This window comes from Akebia trifoliata, chromosome 7, assembly GCF_017979445.1.
Source record: "Akebia trifoliata isolate Shusen 1 chromosome 7, ASM1797944v1, whole genome shotgun sequence".
Classification (NCBI taxonomy): Eukaryota; Viridiplantae; Streptophyta; class Magnoliopsida; order Ranunculales; family Lardizabalaceae; genus Akebia; species Akebia trifoliata.
In genome coordinates, this window is record NC_141381.1 from 7793351 (window position 1) to 7814044 (window position 20694).

Genomic DNA, 20694 nt, shown 5'->3' on the forward strand with positions numbered 1-20694 from the left:
AGGAGCAGAACTACTCTTCCAAAGAACAGGAGCTGAAGTACTCTATAGAGGAGCTGGAAAAGTAATTCTGTGTAGAAAGGGCGTTTGGCAATCAACTCTGTGAAGTACTGGCAGAAGTACTTTTGTGCTGGAAGTCTGTTTGGGAACCATACTGACTTCTCATGATTTCTAGAAAAAAGACCAGAATACCCTTATATTATACCAGTTACTGTTTTTTATCTTTTAGTGTCATAATATGCCTTCAAACTATATTGTTTTTGACATTTTAACTATAAATATTATATAATATAATATAATAAATATTAATTTAATATAATATAATATTTTAAATGATTATATTAATATAATATGTTTAAATCCATTATACTCAAAATTTTAAAAAAAATTGACAGACTGTCTTTAGTGTCATAATATGCCTTCAAACTATACTGTTTTTGACATTTTAACTATAAATATTAATATAATATAATATAATATTTTAAATATTAAATATTAATATAAGTGTTTAAATCCATTATACTCAAAATTTTAAAAAAAAAAAATTGACAGACTGTCTTTTAATGTCATAATATGCCTTCAAACTATATTATTTTTGACATTTTAACTATAAATATTAATATAATATAATATAATATTTTAAATATTAAATATTAATATAATGTGGTTTAACTATAAATATTAATATAATAAATACTAATATAATATAATATAATATAATATTTTAAATATTAAATATTAATAATATGTGTTTAAATCCATTATACTCAAAATTTTAAAAAAAATTGACAGACTGTCTTTTAGTGTCATAATATGCCTTCAAACTATATTGTTTTTGACATTTTAACTATAAATATTAATATAATATAATATAATATTTTAAATATTAAATATTAATATAATGTGTTTAACTATAAATATTAATATAATATAATATAATATAATAAATACTAATATAATATAATATAATATTTTAAATATTAAATATTAATATAATGTGTATAAATCCCATTATACTCAAATTTTTTTTTTTTTTTTAATATTAATAAATGTTTCTTTCATTTGATTTAAGGGCAAATGAATTAGGAATATTTCCTAGAAATTAATAAAGTTAAGGGTATTTTGGTAAAAACGACCCGTTAGATTTTGACTCCCCGCAAGATGAGTTTTGAGAAATAGGTTTTCTCGACTTCTTCACAAAGAGTAATTTCTTGCTCTTGCGCGGAGTAACTCTTCGAAGGAGTTGTTCATCAAAACGCATCCAAACGACTTCTAACTCCCCACAAGAGTCAGAAGTAGCCAAGGAGTCCTATCCAAACACCTACTTAGGATTTTTGAAATTTAGGAAAGGAGACTGCGGCTATTACTCCACCAAATGTTCTCTTTAAAGAGGGAGATGGATGAGATTTTTGGAGAGTTCCTTTCTTGGAAGATTTCTGAAACATAGAAGGAAAACCATTTTGCTAACCAAGTAGACAAAGGAAGGAAAAAAAATTAAGAGAGATTCTATTACCACACCAACTTTTGCTAACGCCACCCCAATTCATAAGTAAATCACGAAAGAATCAGCACACACCAAGTTCTAAAAAATAAACCACCAAATTAATATGTGGAGCAAGTATACTCCAAAACCACATAGAGCAAATATACTCCGAAACCATTCCCATACCCAACGATATTTTTGAATTTGGTGCTCTCCGCATTCTTGGTGCTCTCACTCTTTCCATACTCTGGTTACGAAGGAGATGCTTTCAATCTAACGTAGGGCTGTCCATGGATCGGATCATACCCAAAATCTGATCCATTCTGAATTCTGATCCACGATAACTTCAGGTTTGGATCAACATTTTGGATACCAATAAGGATTCAATCATGTCCTGATCTGATATATGTTAGAAAGTTCATAAAATTATATTATATATTTATTGAGATATATAAAGTTTATTTAGATTTTGTGTATAAAATCGGATTTAGCCCGATTCAGACCCAAATCTGATGGTTAATGGATCGGATCTGGATCTTAATATTGGATTCCAATAAAATCCGACCGGATACTTACTGGATCAATCCCAGTTCCAATCCAATCCTAATTGGATCAGTACCAAATTGACCTTGATCCAGTACCGATCTGGACCCGATCCATTGACCGCCCTAATCTAACGTGTGCACCATTTTTTCAAGGCTAATCTTTTTTCATTCAATGTTACTTATAAGCGGTCAAAAAATCGTAATCACCTGATACAGAGTACGAGCCAAAAAAAAAATTAGCAACACAAACACTTAATGAATTTTTCAATCACTGAATCTACATTTTAAGCAGATGTTTCAACATTTACACAACGAATGAAAAAATGGGTCAAACACAATTGGCAAACCAGAAGAACGAAAGATCGTGTTGATAGAACTTGCCTCAATTAGTAGTGATGTTCAATGAGATCTTCATGATCACAGATAATGGAATGTTGACCACGTGACCTAGATGTCCATAAAGGCCGATCCTTCCAAAAGTAGCAGAGGTTCCGTTCATGGTAGCATTAAAGATTACAGTCAATATCTGTGTCTGTCCACTTGCAATGAAGAAACGAGTAGGTGTCACTAAAACCGAAACCCCATAAGGCGCATTCCATCCAACACTATAAGTCTCGTTTCCAGCAACGTTGGTGACTACTCTTTGAATCGTTCTTGATTGATTTAGCTTTGATATTGTGATGGAAGGCAGATTCAGGTCAATGGCATTGATAATAGATGATAACCCGCAGTTCTGGCCAGTGTAATTGAGAACAACAGGACCCGATCCATTAATACCGCAAAGGAACGATAAGAAGTCATCAAAACCTACAAAAGACAAGAATGTCAAACATGGCTTAAGGAATGAACAAATTATCTGAAGATACTAAGAAGTCAACACATAAGTCATATAAAAGAGAGATTCTATTGCCTCCTCCCCAACTTTTGTAATGCCACTCCAATTCATATGTAAATCACAAAAGAATTACCAACATCTTGGTGTGGCGTTAGCAAAAGCTGGTGTGGCAGTAGAAGCTCTCTAGAAAATGTTGCAACAATTCAGCCATGTCGTTGGTGTTGATCTCACCTCACTCAAACCAACCCTTTGATCCTCAATATCCAGATATCAAAATAATTCAAACTTGGGTACAATGCCATAATGAAATTAATGGACTGGCAACATATATGGTATTTTTCTAGATATCCAAATAATTTGTGTAAAGTGGTCATTTTTGTACTAGTAGAGAGATTAATGAATGTAGACTATAGACTTATAAATTGTTTGGCTTAAGAAGAGATGTGTGATCTGTGAATGCTAGTCGAGCAATGTAATATCACAGACTTTTTACTTCAATCATTTTTTTTTATAAGTTAAAATTTTGTTGAAATAAAAGAAAGGGACGAGAAGGGAAACGTGACTGACTATGCTCTATAACATTTAAAGTTTAGATTTGGCAATTATTTAGCAGGGGTTGGTTCGGTTTGATTCGGATAAATCCAGCGAAGTTTCAGAAAAAAATAAAAAAAAATTCAGGGATTATACAAATGATGTTTTCGGAAACCCATCGACTTCAACCTCCCTAAAATCCCTATCATGTAATTGAGATTTGAAGATTGAAGATAGAATCTTGAGGTTGAAAGGTGTGGGATGAGGTGATTAATCAGCAGCCTTTTCAAGAATTTTCCATATTATTTTGGAGAGTTTTTATAGCCACACCAACTTTTACTAACAGTAAAATTTATTTTGATCATCCAAATGAACCTTTTATTTTTAATGAGTTTCATCGTAATGAACAATAATGGCTAGAAATTCACAATCAACCATTGATGGAATTTCCTGCCACAAAGGCCCATTTACAGGGACCATACATATCAATGAACATATGCACCACCATATCTACTATCTGAAGAAATAATTCCATATATATATAGACATATAGAAAATAATTTTTTTCAAACCCAATCTAGACCACAAATCAAGCGGGATGAGGTGTCATTTGGACCAACGTGGCAGTCCACATGGCTCAAATGTGGACCTCAGTCCATGCAACCTATTCCCATATATATATATATAAATAATTGCTTAGCAAATAATGATAAGGGACTCACTGGAATCAAAGATGAGACCCGGGTCTAGCGCAGCCGTGGCATTAACAAAGCCACTACCCATGTCAAAGGGGGTTGCTGGAGTCAGACTTGAATCTGGGTTGGCATAAGCACGTTGTGCCATTATGGGCCCACCTTGCTTATCGTAGAGAGAAGCTGTTGTAGAGAGTGCAGATCCAATCGCTGAAGGACTGAAATTCGGAAATTTCTGCTTAATAAGTGCAGCTAGCCCAGCAATATGAGGAGCAGCCATGCTTGTCCCGGACATCATCGCAAATTTCTCACCTGGAGGTTGGTTATTAATCAACTTTACAAAACATTATAACACTCATTCAAACAATTTCAGTAGTTTGTTTATAATTAGGATTAGGCTCACATAAAATCATAAAACATTATAACGCTCATTCGAACAATTTCAGTAGTTTTTTACAATTAGGATTAGGCTCACATAAAATCATAAACCTAAAGGATAGAAATCTAAGACAGGGAGAGAGAGAGAGAGTTCTACTATTGTATCCCAACTTTTACTTATTCTCAACCATTCATCTTTTTATTTTTTTAATTGGGGTCTGACATATAAAAGTTGGAGTGCCAATCGCAGCTCTCTGAGTAATTAATGAGCGAAGGCAGGTCTTGTACCTGGGTCATGGTATCGAAACTCGCAGACTTTACGAACTTAGCAAGTTGGCATCTTCAATTGGTTGTTCAAATTCATTATGTTCTATGTGTGTGCGTGTATGTGTGTGTGGATGGGATGTGTTGACATATTTTTGACAATCTAAAGGGTGTACGCATTCGTTGATTTTTTTTTTGCGAGGATGATCTCTCATGGAAATCATCCCCTCAAAATATCAAATTCTTCTAAAACTTCAACCCACATCAGATATGGAATCCATATTAATGTTGAGATGGATTGTCCAACCACATAATTAAACCCTTGACTCAACTCCACATGGCTCCCAAGAGTACTTTATCATTTTGCCTACCAAAAACATCCAAGTCCAGAATTTTCAACTTCAAGTCAGCTTTTCATGAGGCTAGGATGTCAAAATGGATTGCATTTTTGAGATAATGATCGCGAAGGCATGAAAATTTTACTTTATGATTGGAGCGTCCAACATGATATCAACTTATATATTCCAGAAGCAAGAACAAATAAGGAGAGTACAGACCAAACTCAAAGTTGACATCTGAAGTTACAGATGTCCATAGGGACAACATGGTGAGTCAAGGTCCGATATTTGGTGAGGAAGAACTCCCCACCATTCACAAAAATTCAACTCCTTTTGAAATTCTAATCCTATAAAATGTGGAATTCAAAATTTAACTTAAAAGGATGGTCCATATTACATGTAAACCAATTTTTCTTAAGGCTAGAAATATCGGAATTGGCTCAACTTTCACGAGATAATTGTCACCAAAATTATCCCTCGAACATCTTCATGTGGCCCTATGAGTGTAAGTGTAATCTTTCCAGATGTCTACGGATACTAAGTACAATCAATTCCTGGTTTACAAAGTACCTTTCTTTCTGAATATTTTGATCTTTTTGTCCAACAATAACCAACCACCAACCATGCAAGGTATGAATAAACTTACAAAAGATGAAATTATTAGTTTGATTAGATTGAAGCATGATTATTGCTTATTGCCCTATAGGTGAGATTTGCCCCCGCACTTCTCAATACGATGTTATCAAGTTTGGTGATCACCTCCTAGGATTTAACGATCCACCCTTGTTCCAACCAACACCTTCTAATGATGGGTCTATGACTCATTGATGGTATGCACTCCAAAGTAACTTTAAGGAAAAACATCTAGTCTCAATGAGTGTAAAAACGTGAAAGAAAGAAAGGAGATGAAAAAATATGTGAAAGAATACTTTGTGATCCTTGTCACAATTGTGAGAATGATTTAGAAAGTTATGTACGTTTTTAACATGATTGAAGGGAAAGGGAAGGGAATGAGAGGATTTTTAAAAATTCTTAGTGACACATGTTTCACAAATCACTTATTCTCCCCAAGGAATGTAACTACAAATTGAGAATATTTTGATAAATATTATTTAACACATAATACAATACTAATGGACGGATACGACAAAAAATTAGCAAAAGATTGATTAAACTTTTGTACAAAAAGAATCTTTTTCAAAACAAAGCCTACAATGGGCTCGTGGTCCATACCCACATCCCATGTCCCAAGTTCAATCTTTCTAGGCACGGTAGGCATGTGCCTGTGTGGTTATCTTATCCCTTAGAGGACCACAGTGACCCATCTAAGATTTTTAATCCTAAAACAATACTAGATTAAAAAAAAAAAAAAGATCTATTTAGATTATCTCCAAATAAAAATCCCACGTCCTATCAAAATTGGGTACAAAGAAGCTCACTCATCAAAGAATTTTTCATTGGAAGATCATATAAAAAACAAGCCCCCACATGAATGAAAATTTGATAAAATCATGAATTGGCATACAATAGAAGTCATCATCACGACAAGTCTCTCGACTTAACCTTTTACTTAGTGCAGATTCATTGAGTGAAATAGTTATTTAGTAGAACTGCTCAACTTTATGTTATACTTGCACAATGATCCTCACATGCTTCTTCTAACCATCGTTGAGTCCTTATAGTTGTGCTCATTTCAGCCATAAATAATTCCAAGTATTTATGCTTAATTCTCATAGGAAACAGCTCCACTTCCACACTCACATAAGTAATTCTATCAAGGATGCCATTTATCTCCACATCCTACTGGAAATACTATAAAAAACAATAAGAATCAATGACTCAACCTTCACAATAAGATACAGGTGGTATTACTACACAATAGAGATGGGTACTGAATTAAAATCGTTTATAACATGCTCAACAGTCATCCAAACTTGTTTTTCCCATTGAACCTAAATCTTGGGATCTCCAGTTAGATAGGTTGGTTCTCGTTATTGGTGACAGAATTTTCAATTGGATTTAAGCCCATCCCCCTCGATGTACCATAGACTAGTTTGCTAGCAAGTCCCTTTATCAATAAATCAGCTAAATTTTCTCTTTACTCCGCATATTCAATAGCTATGATCTATCTCTTAACAACCATCACATAGTGTATTCGACAAATATGTCTAGATTAACCATTAAGATATTTGCCTTATTATCATGGTGAATAGACAGTAGGAACTGACTTTAGCCCAATGATAACCATCAGAAAATGCCACAGCCACTCTTTTTTCCTCATCAGCTTTATCTAAAGCTAGTGGATTAGGCAATGCAAGTTTGCTTGGTTGATTTCAAAGACATTGCAGCCATCCAATAGCAAATAAATAACAATTCATGGAGCTGGATTCATTATAAGCCGATATCTAATTTGCATCACTAAATCCTTCAAGTACAATCACTTTTATAATCAACACCATAGCCTAAAGAATACTTTAGATATCTCAATACCCTTCTCAAAGCATCCAATGCTCTTGCATAAGGTTACTAGTGTATTTACTACATTTACCCACTGCGTAGGCTATATCTAACCTAGTACAGTTCATCATATATGTGAGACTATCTATCAATCTAGATTATTATAGTGAATGAACACTTAACCCGATATTTTTTTTTGTTTTTTGACAAATACTAGGATCATAGGGAGTTCTAATTGGACCTCAGTTCAAGTGATTAAAAATCTTTAACACTTGCTCTATGTAATAAGAGTTGGTTAAAGTTATTCTCACTAGTTTTCTAATTATCTAAATATCTAGGACAATATCAGCATTACCCTAGCCTTTTATTTCAAACTTTTCCATTACAAACCTTTTGGTGTTGTTTTTCTTATCTTTGTCGGTACCAATAATCAACATATCATCTACATATTAAACTTAGACAAATTAGCACATCAAAGCTATTATCAAACTTACAGTATACTCACTCGTCTGCCTCATTTATTTTTAACTCATTTGACACTTCTGTCAAACTTTTCATGTCATTACCAAGGAGCTTGTTTAAGTCCATACAACGACTTCTTAAGTCTGCATACTTTATGCGGGAGCAAAATAAAAATATCGTCTTCAGGCGCATGGGCTAAACTCCCAAGTATGCCAAATGCCTATCTTCTCTAATGCCAACGCCAACTCACGCGTGCTAACCCTGACAACCACCTTGGCAGCTGTAATCAGCATGTCCGAAATGGAAACTATAGGAAGCACTCGAGTACAGTTTGTTGACATGAGACCCATCACACACAAAGGACCAAGGCACAAACCTTATTACCAACTAACCAGAAACGTATGAGGTGACTGTTGACAACAAGGCTCCACATGGTGTGACAACTGACCAAATATTTAGATTTGGGAAGAATCATGGTTCAAAATGATACTTCTAATAAAGTGGAAAGGAAGAATATAGAAAGAATCTCGGAGTAATGGGAAGAAGAATGTATAAATAGGGGGTCATCCAAGGTTGAAATATGCAATTTAAATTCTCAACTACTGTTACTCCGCTAAAAAATCATGTATGACTTGATTGTTAGAGATTTTCTCATGTTTCCTCCCACACTTTATTTTCTAGGCCATTTACCACAGCCCTTAATGTGGCAAGATATATTTCTTCTTTAACTCACTACTAAGAAATGTCATCTTGACATCCATTTGGTGAATTCTATGTTATATATTGATATTATAGCGATTAAAAACAAATTGAGGTGATCCTCATTATGGGTGATAGGTGTCAATCTAGACCTTCCTTTTACCTATTATCCTCATTATGGGAGATAGGTGTCAGTCTAGACCTTCCTTTTACCTATTATCCTAGTTTATTAGCCTAGCTTTGTACTTATAAATAGATCCATTTGAAGCCTATCGATTCCCATCCTCAAGGTAGGTCCACTAGTTTCCATGTATTGTTGGATAAGGACTTCATTTTTCCACTAAGTACCTCTCTCCAATAAGAGACATCTTCTAAGTTCATAGCCTCACTAAAAGTTAGAGAATCCTTTTCAACTAGATCATTCAAAAAATCATGACCAAAACTAAAGGTTCTTCTTTCTCTTTTACTTCTCAACTCATTTTATTTGTCTGATGATTCCTCCGGTCTTTCTATGTGGGGATTCTTTAGTTTTTTCCTTTGTAAGAAGATGTATTTTGTAAGAATTTTGTACTTCTAGACTCAATCATAAAGTCTACCATTATTTGGTTATTTTGCCTACGATAATTGATGTCAACAATTTTTCCATGAATTGTTCATATTTTCCAACTTTCTCATAAAAGGAAAATGCACCTATGTCTCCATAGATGTGCCTGATGGTACCAATGTCCACGAACCAATCATTTGAGTTGATAACGAAATTAACTTCAAAAACAAGTACAAAGAAGTTTCTCTCTTCTACCACAGTGGTCTGAACCAAACCTTGTCTTGCATATTATGTCCTTGGATTTGCAATTTCTACAATTTCAAGCTATATGTTCAGGTTTCATACACACATACTAATCCCCTTTAATCTACTAGAAAGATTTATTGGAAGACTTGTTCTTGTCATGCACCTTTTTCATGGTCTTAAGATTAGAAATCTTACATGGAACATATAACTTAATTGTAAATAAAAAATAGTGTCCCAATAGACTTCAAGAAATACTCATCTTTCATGTCATATTTCATTATTCACGCATTACTCAATGAAAGAGAACTTGTGGCTTAAGATCACCATGAACGTAGGCCATGAGGCAAACCTTGTCTTGCGTTATTGGGTCTTTTACTTAATTATGAATGGAAAACAATGTTCCAAGGTAGACTTCAAGAAATTCGATTTTCTTGTCTCTTTGATCATATTTAATTATTCCCACATTGCTCAAGGAAAGAGAGCTCAGGGCCTAAGCTCTCCATGAACTCATGTCATGAGCCAAACCTTGTTTTGCATTATTAATGCAATTGCTCAGGAAAAGTAAGCTCATGGGATTCTTAAATTTTAAATCCACTAATAATGCGTAAACTTGTGACACACCAAAAACTGCGGTAACCACACTAACATACAGACCATGCCAGGTAGAGTCAAGCTCGAATTCAGTTCACCAGACGAGGACGCAGGTTGTAGACTGTCTAATGAAAAAATTCTTTTTGTACAAAAGTTCAACTAATCTTTTACAAATTTCCTTCATACCCGTTCATTAGAGTTTTATCATGTGTTAAATAATACTTAACAAAATACCCCCAATTTGTAATTTTTGGATAGTTACATTCCTTGAGGAGAAGTGATTGATGAAAACATGGGACACTTATTACACTCGCATTGAGTGGTCGTTAGTCATTAAAAATTTACTTTTAAAAAAATCATCTCTCCTCATCCTTCAATAATGCCAAAATGCACATAATTATTTAAATCTCACTCTCACATTCGTGACAAAGCAGGAATACAAAATATTTATTTTCATAATTTTTATCTATCTCTCACGTTTTTGCACATAATTCTCAGTACAAGTTGAAAGAAGGGTCAATCGTTAGATCCTACAAGAAGATCATCAAATCATGACAACACTATCTCAAGGAGGCAAGAGAAAATATAACCTTTAGGACAACGATCAATGCTTCTATCTCAATCTAATCAAACTGATAAGCTCATTTTTTACTTCTGATTTTTATCTTATAAAATTTATTCATATCCTACATGATTGGTTGTTAGAACATATTGTTGGACGTAGATATCAAAATATTTAGAAATAAAAAAGGTACTTTATATAGGAATCAATTGTTTTGTTGTTTAATTCTAAATTGAATTTCAAACACTTTTCCTCAATATAGCATCAAAATACAGATTCTCTAATTAGAGTATGGAGTCAAAAATGCAGTTAAAGACTAATCCAACAGCATTGGATTACTTTGAACTATGTAAACAAACATAAATGCAAGCATACATAGAGAAAAATGTTATAAGATTTTCAAACATTAATGTAAAAGGCAAGCATTTGTGTGCTTACATGCAAAACACATATATGCTTAAATGAAGATTTGTTTATACTTACACGCATATGCATATTGGGCGCTTAATGTCAAGGGAGATAACACCAGATTGGCGTAGCACACATGTAAACCCGATATGCATACACACCTTGATACACATTCATATACACATAAATGCATGTATACACATCTACCTGGCCCTCGTAAGTTTTTTTCTAGTTGTTCAGTACTTACAGCTCTTTAACTTAAGAGACAATGTTACAAGGTGGGGGCCCAAAATACTTGCATGCATTTCTATATGTATATCCATAAACCCATATTAATTACACATCCATTTTTAAAATTGCATGCAGGAATACTTGCATGTGTATGTGCATACATGTAACAACAAGAATATATTTATGTACCTTGGAATTCGATGGAGTCGGCGCCTAGGGAACTCCAAGCAGCCCATATGAAATTTCCCGGAGCAATCAAGTTTGGTTTCATTACGTCAGCATCATCAAGAAAAGTGTCTAACGGGTCCGGTCCTCTAGCCGAATAATACATAACCTTTGGTGCAGAGTTGTTGTAGTTTGCCTTTAATCCTCCTACTATGCTTGCAACAGCCCCAAATTTAACAACTTTCTTTGTAAGATCATCTCTCTCCAAGGAAGAATTGTAGTATTGGAGTAAAACCTACTCAAGAGATAATGAAGCATCAGAACTCATTCGCTAACGAAAGCATCATCAGTATGCAGTACATGCTTCCAGTGTTACTTTGGTCAACAATTAAAAATCTCCCCGAACTCGTAAGCTTCTCTCTAAAAATTAAACAAAAGTATACTCTTTGAGAAGGGTAGAACATGGTAAACATAAACAAGGATCAGATCCTGGACTGATCCAATAAGTATCGGATTGGAACCTTACAGATCGGATTTTATCGGATCTCAATATTAAAATCCAGATCCAGTCCATTAACAATCAGGACCGGATCGGGCCAAACCCAATTTTATATATATAATCTAAGTAAACTTTATATATCTCAACAAATATATAATGTAATTTATAAATTTTCTAACAAATTATCGGATTGTGACATGGTTGATCCAGACCCAAAGTAATCGGATCAGATTTCGAGTCTGATCCGACCCATTGAGAGTCCTACACCATTTCTTTTACATGATGATTATGTAACATAGGTTTTGAAATTCAATGGTACCCAAACAAGAATCATTAGGTTTAAGAGACAAATAATTTGGCCAACTTCCGTCTAGCTACGATGCACACAATATAAAATCTACGACAATGGAAGCCATAAGATTACCGGGCAACATTACCTTGGAATCATTAGGGGATGGAATTATCACACCGGGTAACTTCATGGGAGTTGGGTTAAGCTGAAACCCAATAACGAAGGAATCCATGTAGAACACGATGCCTGCCGCACTGAGGTTCTTAGCGGTTTCCAACGCTTGTTTAATGGTAGATAGACCAAGCACGAAACGGATCGAGTAGCTACAGATCAAGAGGTTTCCTTGGACCAGATCAGGGTTCATGCTGCTGGAGTCTTGGCATTCACCCAAGTACATATCGTTCGCATCCGTTGTGTCATTGTTCAAAGCATGGAGAGCAGAAACCAGTGTGTACATGGTATCGTTATCTGTTCCCGCTGAACAAAAATAGAAAAATATCACTACATGTTTCTACGAATAGGGTTACAGAGCATCATAAAGCATGGTTTAAATCTTGTCCGAGACCGAGATGACTCGCCCGAGTCATCTCAGTATCGCTCATGATCGAGATGGATAGACAAGGTGTCTCACGTGTGCAAAATCTCACGAGACAAACAAGATGACTCTGACAATATTTTCAAAATCTCATCCGAGTCAGTTGGGATTTTTTGTGTATTTTAATTAAAGTAATTATTCTTTATAAAATTTAAACATCTATTATCTAAATAAAATATGATTTTACAAATTAATCTTCTAATATACATTATTCTATAAAAAAATTATGCTTATTTTTGTATAAATGTATATAAATAATAATTGTAAACCGAGTTAAATGGTTTTAGTCTGAGACAAGTTGACTAGTCTGATACAACTCAGTCTCATCCATGAACGAGTCAAACCTAGTTTTGAAACCATGTCATAAAGAGCTCAAAAGTATGCACGCCAGGTCGGAGCCTAAAAGTCAATGAGTCCCATATAACATATCTGCTACTTGAAAAATCGACCAACTAGGATGATCGTGGCCACAAAATCTGCTTATTTGATTCAGACCAACAATCAATGGATTCTACATCAAATATATCTTATGAGAAAAATTCATGATGACTTTAGCCACTCAATCTGGTTTACCTTCCTCTAGATCATTTCATCATATTTCCAATTGCCGACCAAAACAGGCAATAAGTTAAGAGAGCTGCTATTGACACCCCAATTTCTTAAATTATTTATCGCATCCCAATTAAAGATTAAATCACACTTCAAATATTACAAAGGTTTGGCTCAAATTATAATCTCAACATCATAACACTCGTTCAAACAATTTCATTAGCTGTTTACACTTATGATTAGTCTCATGTAAAATCCTAAACCCAAAAAATATAGAAATCTAGAAAGGGGAAAAAAAGAGAGCTTCTATTAGCACCCCAACTTTTAATTATTCTCAATCATTCACTTATTTACTTTATTTTTAATTGGGGTGTAATAAATAAAAGTTGGGGAGCAAATAGCAGCTCTCTAAGATATATGTATAAGCAGATTGATTTTTGTTTATCCTCACAAAAATGGGGTACACACCCAGATTACTGAATCTCACAAAATCAATTTTTTTACAAAAAAAAATTAACTTTCCACACTTCTCCTTAATGCTTCACATTTATGGGAAGAGGGCAATATACACATGAAGACCAATATGGCATGAGTTTTCCTACCAAGTTAGAACCAGAGAAAAAATGATCAAAATAAGGTAAAAACAGGCATGTAAGGAGGGAGACATACAAGCTGAACATAGTAATAATATTTAAGTTCAAACTTACGTGCAAGTCCAACTCCAGAAATGGTTATGTTGTTGCCGAGGACCACAGAATTACTATAGGCCCTGTCATGAGCAGCGGCACCAACAGTGAAGATCCACGGACTAAAAGAAGAAATGCTCTTGGGTGATGGTCCAGTATTCCCTGCTGCTTGTACGGCAAAAATGCCAGCCTTCACAGCTGAAAGTAAAGCCATATCTATGGGATTGAAGAAAGTTGCAATCCCAGGTGGACGCCTGTTGGGAGTGATTGACAAACTTACTACGTCCACTCCATCTTGGGCAGCCTGTGAATGTAATAACGAGCAATCAAGACAAAGTATTGTAGCTATACATATACATGACACAACGGTTCTCTTTCCAATGTTTGTCCCCCACATAAGTAGGAGTTAGGATTTAATCACCCTACGAATGTCAGGGAATAATATCAACTTTATTACTTTTCTCTCCTCCCTTTCCAAGAATGTCCGTTCAACTTTATTGCTGTTTTACCTTTTATACTTCTACCTCTTTTCCAATAATACCCTTATAATTTTATTATCTTTCCTCTTTTGCCCCCATAACCCCAAAGAGGATGACCATGCCGTAGGCACGGGCAAACTCCAATGTGTGTTTGTATTTATTAAAGTTGGTCCACGTGTGCAATTGTGCATTTTTCACATGATTGCATCCGAAGAGAAGACAAGACAAAGCCAACTTATTGGCCTCTGCATACATGTGGCACACATGTAGGGGATGGGTCTTGGGAGTGTGGAATTCCCCATTTGGTAGATGCCATAATGATCTTTGGGGTCAAGTTTGATACAAATGGATAATTACAACCAATTTCCTTTTCAGTAATAAAATGTTTCATGTTTCCTTTTTCAAATTTTCCAACAGTTGCATTAATTTTGATAAGTAGACATCATAGAGACTAGGAACTAAGCATTTCATACTTTCTTCAAAATATTTTTCATCCCATATCAGAATTCTCGATTTTTCTGGTTCTCCCATTCCTTCAAAATACAGCTTGGGAGTTAAAAAATAATAATTGCTAGACTTAAGTCATATATTATTTCATCTTTTGCTTCCACCTTCTAAAATTATTTCCATCAAATTGGTTGACTTCCTCCAAATTGTTTAAGTTGAAATCAGGTGGACATTCTTAGGATCACCTTTAGATTACTACAGTCAACAAAGAGAAAACTGATTTTGGAGCAGATTTAAAAACTAATTGAAATAAATACAAAATTCCTTTCAAAAATATGGTGAAATCATAGTAGTTGACATTCTCAATAGTCAAATAGCAGAACCACAACAGAGTGGGCCACCACGGCCATCAAGTCAGTAGCCCAAGTAAAACTTGATCCAAACCATCTGATTTGTATATTCTATTGAATGATTATTAAAGAGAGCTTCTATTGCCACACCAACTTTTGCTAACACCACCCCAAGCTGGATGCTAATTCTTTGGTGATTTACATATTGGGGTGGAGTTAGCAAAAGTTGGTGTGGCTATATAATCTCTCTTATGAAAAAAGAAAGTGATCAATAAAGAACCAAATATGTCAAGGAGCTCAGGTAAAACTTGTTTGAACATCTCCTCAAGTGGCCCATTAAATGGTGGTCTCGTACGCAACAGATGCAGAACCTCCAAAAACAAATAGATTTGAATAAATTTTCAAGTACCTGGTCTATGGCAGCAACAACATCAGCAGCAAAGCCTCCAAAACTCTTGTATAATGCCTTGTAAACAGAAATGCTGAAACAAATTGATAGAAAACAATAAATGTTTCCTCATATTATTAAGAAATAAGAATAGTACTTTGAAGACAAAAAGGTAGATAAATTAAGATTTCTTCCTAGAAAGCATGAAGTTGTGTTTCAACTTTTGACGGACTCGTGCCCTATATCCATATGGAGGGCTGTCAATGGATTGTACAAGGGTCAACCCAGACCAATCCAATAGAAGATCCACTTGACCCAGACACAATGAGGTTTCAATGGATGGGGATCCAAAACAGATCTGAGGCATATTAGATTGGAATGGAGTGACCCGAAATTGATCCAATTCAATCTATAAACCTGTAAAGTCAGACAGAAAAAATAGCACCTACAAATTTCCAAGGGAAGTAAAATTTGGAAGAAAAAAAAACTAGGAGAAAGTTTTAATGGAAATATATTATATTTCATTAATATAATGCATTTCACAAAAAGCATACACAAGAATATATATATATACAAATCAGAGGAGTCCTTAAGATTGACCTAATCCATTGATGGCCCCGCCTATATGGCACTTTTTAAAAAAATCGACTTTTGTTACATAGACATGTGTGTGTTTACTAGAAAACTAAATGAAATCTAAATTAATTACTGTGAACGAGGAGCCATGCCACTTGCATTCCCAAAGTGATGCCCAGATACAATGACGGGAATCCCATGATTCCCTGCCGCAATGGAAGCCGTATGCCTGTATTTCAAGAGCACAACTGTCAATACCATTAGTAAATAAAAAGCAAAAGTACAAAATAATTTAACGAAAGAAAAATCTCTAAACCATTTATTATAGTCAGCCTCTATAGATGGACCTGTGCAAAAAGAACATGGATTGTTGTAGTGAGAGCAGATATGACGCACTAAAATTAACTAAAGACATGGGTTTGGACAAAGTTGAATGGAGGAACAACATTCGTTCAGCTGACCTCAAATTTTTGGGTAAGTCTTTGATGATGATGATCCATAGATGGACCTATCAGGACACGTGACAGTGACATGCAATATTTAGTTACTTGACCATCAATGGTCCTATCCAAGGAGATCTCCACAAAACCAAGCTGATTCGATGATTGCATCCTCCCAATCAATGGTGTCCTATGTCACCTGTCCTAACTCATGAAGTTGTTTTTGCACCATCTAGCAGAATGTCACACCAAAACCATTTGATTTTGACTGAAGATCTCCTATGTGGAACATATAGAAATGTGGTCTCCAATCCTCTGTGTGTGGAATATTGCATTTTAGATGTACATTTACCATCTCTATACAAAAATTGTGGATTATCCTTTAAGAAATGCCCATTAAATTAGAAAAGATACCAATGACCAAGAATTTTCACAGATTATAAATACTCACGTCCCATGGCCATCACCATCAAATGGTGAAGCATAGTCTTGAGAAGCATTGAATATACCCCTAGTTATAGCAGACGCCGCAAAATGACGGGCGCCAATAAGCTTTCTGTTACAAGATCCAGATGGGAAATCTCTTGTAACTTCACAAACCCCGGAAAAGTGGTTGGGAACTGGAAAATTATTTCCCGATATGTTGTCGGAGAAGCTTGGGTGTGTTGGATCAATGCCAGTATCAATAAACCCGATAACAATGCCTTCTCCAGCTAATTCAGGTCCTCCGTCTTGGACCCATGCCCCTCGAGGTAAACCCAAGAATTCTGGTGTGTGAGTAGTCGCAGTTCTAACTGAGAAATCCAAAACCACATTAGCCACTTCTCGCCTCCTTGAAAGCTTTTCTGCCTTTGAAATTCACCAATATCACCGAAGTAAAAGCTTAGAAAGTAAATTTTAATTTTTTTTTTTTTTTAAATAGATTTACGTCAAGAAAAAATCTTAAATCATATTGATGGACTAAGTCAAAACCAGAAGACTAAAAAAACAAACATATCATAAACCTGTTGAGGGGTTACGAGCACAGCAAACCCATTAATCAAGTAGTGATAGCTATACAACTTCAGATAGTTCTCCCCTCTCAACACCCTCCTCAATAGAGAATCGTGAACCCGAGTCAGATAAGAACTGTAACGGTGATCAGATCTTGAAATATTCCTGCATTTTAGAAAATGTAAATCTCAATTGATAAGAAAACAATCCCATCTTCTCTAAATTCTAAACCATTGACTAGTGCATTCCTTTTAGTGAACAAACTTTAGATTAAAAATGCAATTATGGTTGCAAATTGTGACAATAATGGCCCGATAGAACCACAATATCAACTTGAAACTAAATCATTCACAATGATCAAGTTGAACATCCTAAAAAGGGTGAGTGGAAGCATGGTTTACAGTTTCATACCATTTAGGAATGTTTCATCCAAGACATTCCGGTTTCGACCAAGACCAAAACGAAGCATTGACCCCAAAACATTGAATGTTTTGGAAATGTTTCAGAATGTTTCGGTTGAGACCATCTCAATTTTTCTCTTGGCCAAAACATTGCCTTGAGACGAGTTCTATACCTTGTGGGAAAAACCCATGGGAGAGTATAATATTAATATGGGTTTTGTTAACATGTGCCCTAAGGGCACACGTTTAGATGCATTAAATACACCTCCAAATTTTATTCTCCTGCCAAAAATGTGCTCAAAAGTTTAATTTTATACCAAAATTACCGCCAAATGCTTATTTCCAAGGTGTATTTAATGCATCTTAACGTGAACAAACCCCTATTAACACAAATGCATACTAGAATTATCAATTGTACAACTACGTTAATTATCAATTGCACTCTAAACAACTTCGACTTGGCTAGAAAGAAGCTTCCTTTCCTGTAGAGTTAACTAACTAAAAAGGAATTAACTAAGACTAAATGAAATTACAGCTCTGCATTCTTAAAGCAAAATAATCTACCAAATGTGGGGGAAAAATAACTGAAAAAAAAAAACAAAAATAGAAGGGAAAAAGGTTGGAAAAGATCCAGCATAATCCTATATTGTTGGTTTGAGACTAACCATGATCCAAACCCAGAAATAAAATCACCAAATTTACAATTACCATGATCCTTAGTCCTCCTCCCTGATTTACATTGGTTAATATGATCAAACCCTAGAAAACAACCAGCTTGTGATTATGATAAAGCCCAACCTGTTTTACCAGTCTACTCCAACAAATTTCCTAACATGAGGACCCCAAGAATCATCAGACAGACCCATTAAATTTAAAAACTATACCAATCATTAACCAAAAAAAAATTTTAATAATTTGGCATGATAACATGAAATTTCATAGATGACCCAATGAAACCAACACAATCCCCAAACTGAATTACAACTCTAAAAAAATCAATAAAATCTAATAATTTGGGCTTGAAAACATAAAATTTTATGGATAACCCAATGAAACCAACACAATCCCCAAACTGAATTACAACTCCAAAGTAAAACCCAACCCATAAGGATTATTCTACCCACAGACACACACAAAGATAACTAAAAATCAGATCCAAACCCACTCACCAGATCATTTTTTTAACAAAAATAAGGACAAGTGAGAAGTACCTTGGTTTGTCGAATTTACTTGATCTTCCCGAGCCTCTTCCATGCATAAAACCACTATTACTCTCCAATCTCACTTCACCACTATAATGAGCTGCAGGAGCTTGTTTCAGAGTTACAATATAAACAGCTGTGTCTTCATCTGCTTCCTGACACAATACTACCCTTGTACATAACAACCCCAAAACTACCATTAAATGCACCACCAAATAAATGCCACCCATTTCTCTAAAAACCAAGTCCAGAAAACAGAAGAAAACCTTTAAAAGAAGTAAAAAAAACTAAACTTTCTTCAACAACTTCTATCTTCCTCCATTAAAGCCTTCAGCTTTTTTATCTTCCTCACTTCTACAAGTACTAGTACCCCACTAAGAAATAAATATTGCAGATAAAAAAAGGGGAAAAAAACACTAAAATGGGGACCCTTCTCTTCTATTTTAATCCATTAAATTAGAGGTAATATAGTCGGCAGTGAGAGAGAGAGTCAGAGAGATGGGTTTTCCTTTTCTAGTGAAATGGTTCAGTAGGGAGTGAGCTAGAGCGGGTATGTGTGTGTGTGTGAGAGAGAGAGAGGCTTTGTTTAGACAGAGACAGAGACAGAGAGAGAGAGAGCTTTTAGGGAAATGGTTATCTAGGGAGTGAGCTATAGAGATGATGGCTGATGAGTCATGAAAGAATCTGCAAAGTTTCTTGGTTGGTGTGTCAGTGAGTGTAAGCATTGAAAGAGGTGGGACGGTGTCAAAGTGAACGTTTTATTTACTTTGTTTTTATTCTCTAACGGCATGCAAGAATATCTGAGTTGTTGTTCACTAATACTGTCCATGCGTGTTAGTACCCTCATCTTTGCAGCCTTGGTGATGATTTCTAACTGCTTGATTCAAGAACTTTTATCTAGTAGGTTTGAATATCTACTGATTTTCATAATGAAGGTTATCTCTAATATTTGATCCAACTATGAGGATATCGCTAAAATTCACCAAAACATGAGGGTTCGTCAAGTTCTCTATTGTTGAAGAACCACTATGAATTGAACCTCGAACTATTCTTTTTGTACTAATGAGCGGTTCTATACTATATCAATGAGCTTGATATCACAACCCCAACTTGCTAGTTTCACCGCCTGTCCAAGATTGAGCCTAGTGTACTTGAAAAATCACTTCCAAGCATTTACGCCCAACCATACCTAATAATATTTGTATTCTCTATCTTACGACGATTAATGGCACAAATTCTATTATGGCTTTCACATGCAAAATATTTACTTTTTCAGCGTTTAATTATTTATTTCATAGATAGGATTATTCCATGACCTTCCGGAATAAATGAATTGGTTCTTAGTTCATTCTTCCATCCCACCCAATGA

At 34.9% G+C, this 20694-nt stretch overlaps 1 protein-coding gene across 1 annotated transcript; it reads right to left on the reverse strand.

Moving 5' to 3' along the window:
- Positions 1–2248: 2248 nt before the first annotated feature.
- LOC147398161 (subtilisin-like protease SBT2.2) lies at positions 2249–19947 on the reverse strand. The gene is made up of 10 exons (XM_086447311.1): positions 19335–19947; positions 17734–17887; positions 17181–17578; positions 16423–16518; positions 15735–15807; positions 14071–14353; positions 12365–12696; positions 11453–11723; positions 4114–4395; positions 2249–2832 (listed from the first exon to the last, which is right to left on the reverse strand). Exons 1-10 carry the CDS (start codon positions 19553–19555, stop codon positions 2408–2410), a joined length of 2535 nt encoding a protein of 844 aa, XP_086303437.1. The 5' UTR covers positions 19556–19947; the 3' UTR covers positions 2249–2407.
- Between the last annotated feature and the right edge of the window lie 747 nt (positions 19948–20694).

Bases quoted from the DNA above. Each gene is read 5' to 3' on its own strand.
- LOC147398161 (XM_086447311.1), bottom strand. From the start codon at position 19,555: ATGGGTGGCATTTATTTGGTGGTGCATTTAATGGTAGTTTTGGGGTTG. The intron at 17,888-19,334 runs GTACTTCTCACT...TCTAAAATGCAG, and splicing joins AGTAAATTCGACAAACCAAG to GAATATTTCAAGATCTGATC. The intron at 16,519-17,180 runs GTGAGTATTTAT...CTTGAAATACAG, and splicing joins GATGGTGATGGCCATGGGAC to GCATACGGCTTCCATTGCGG.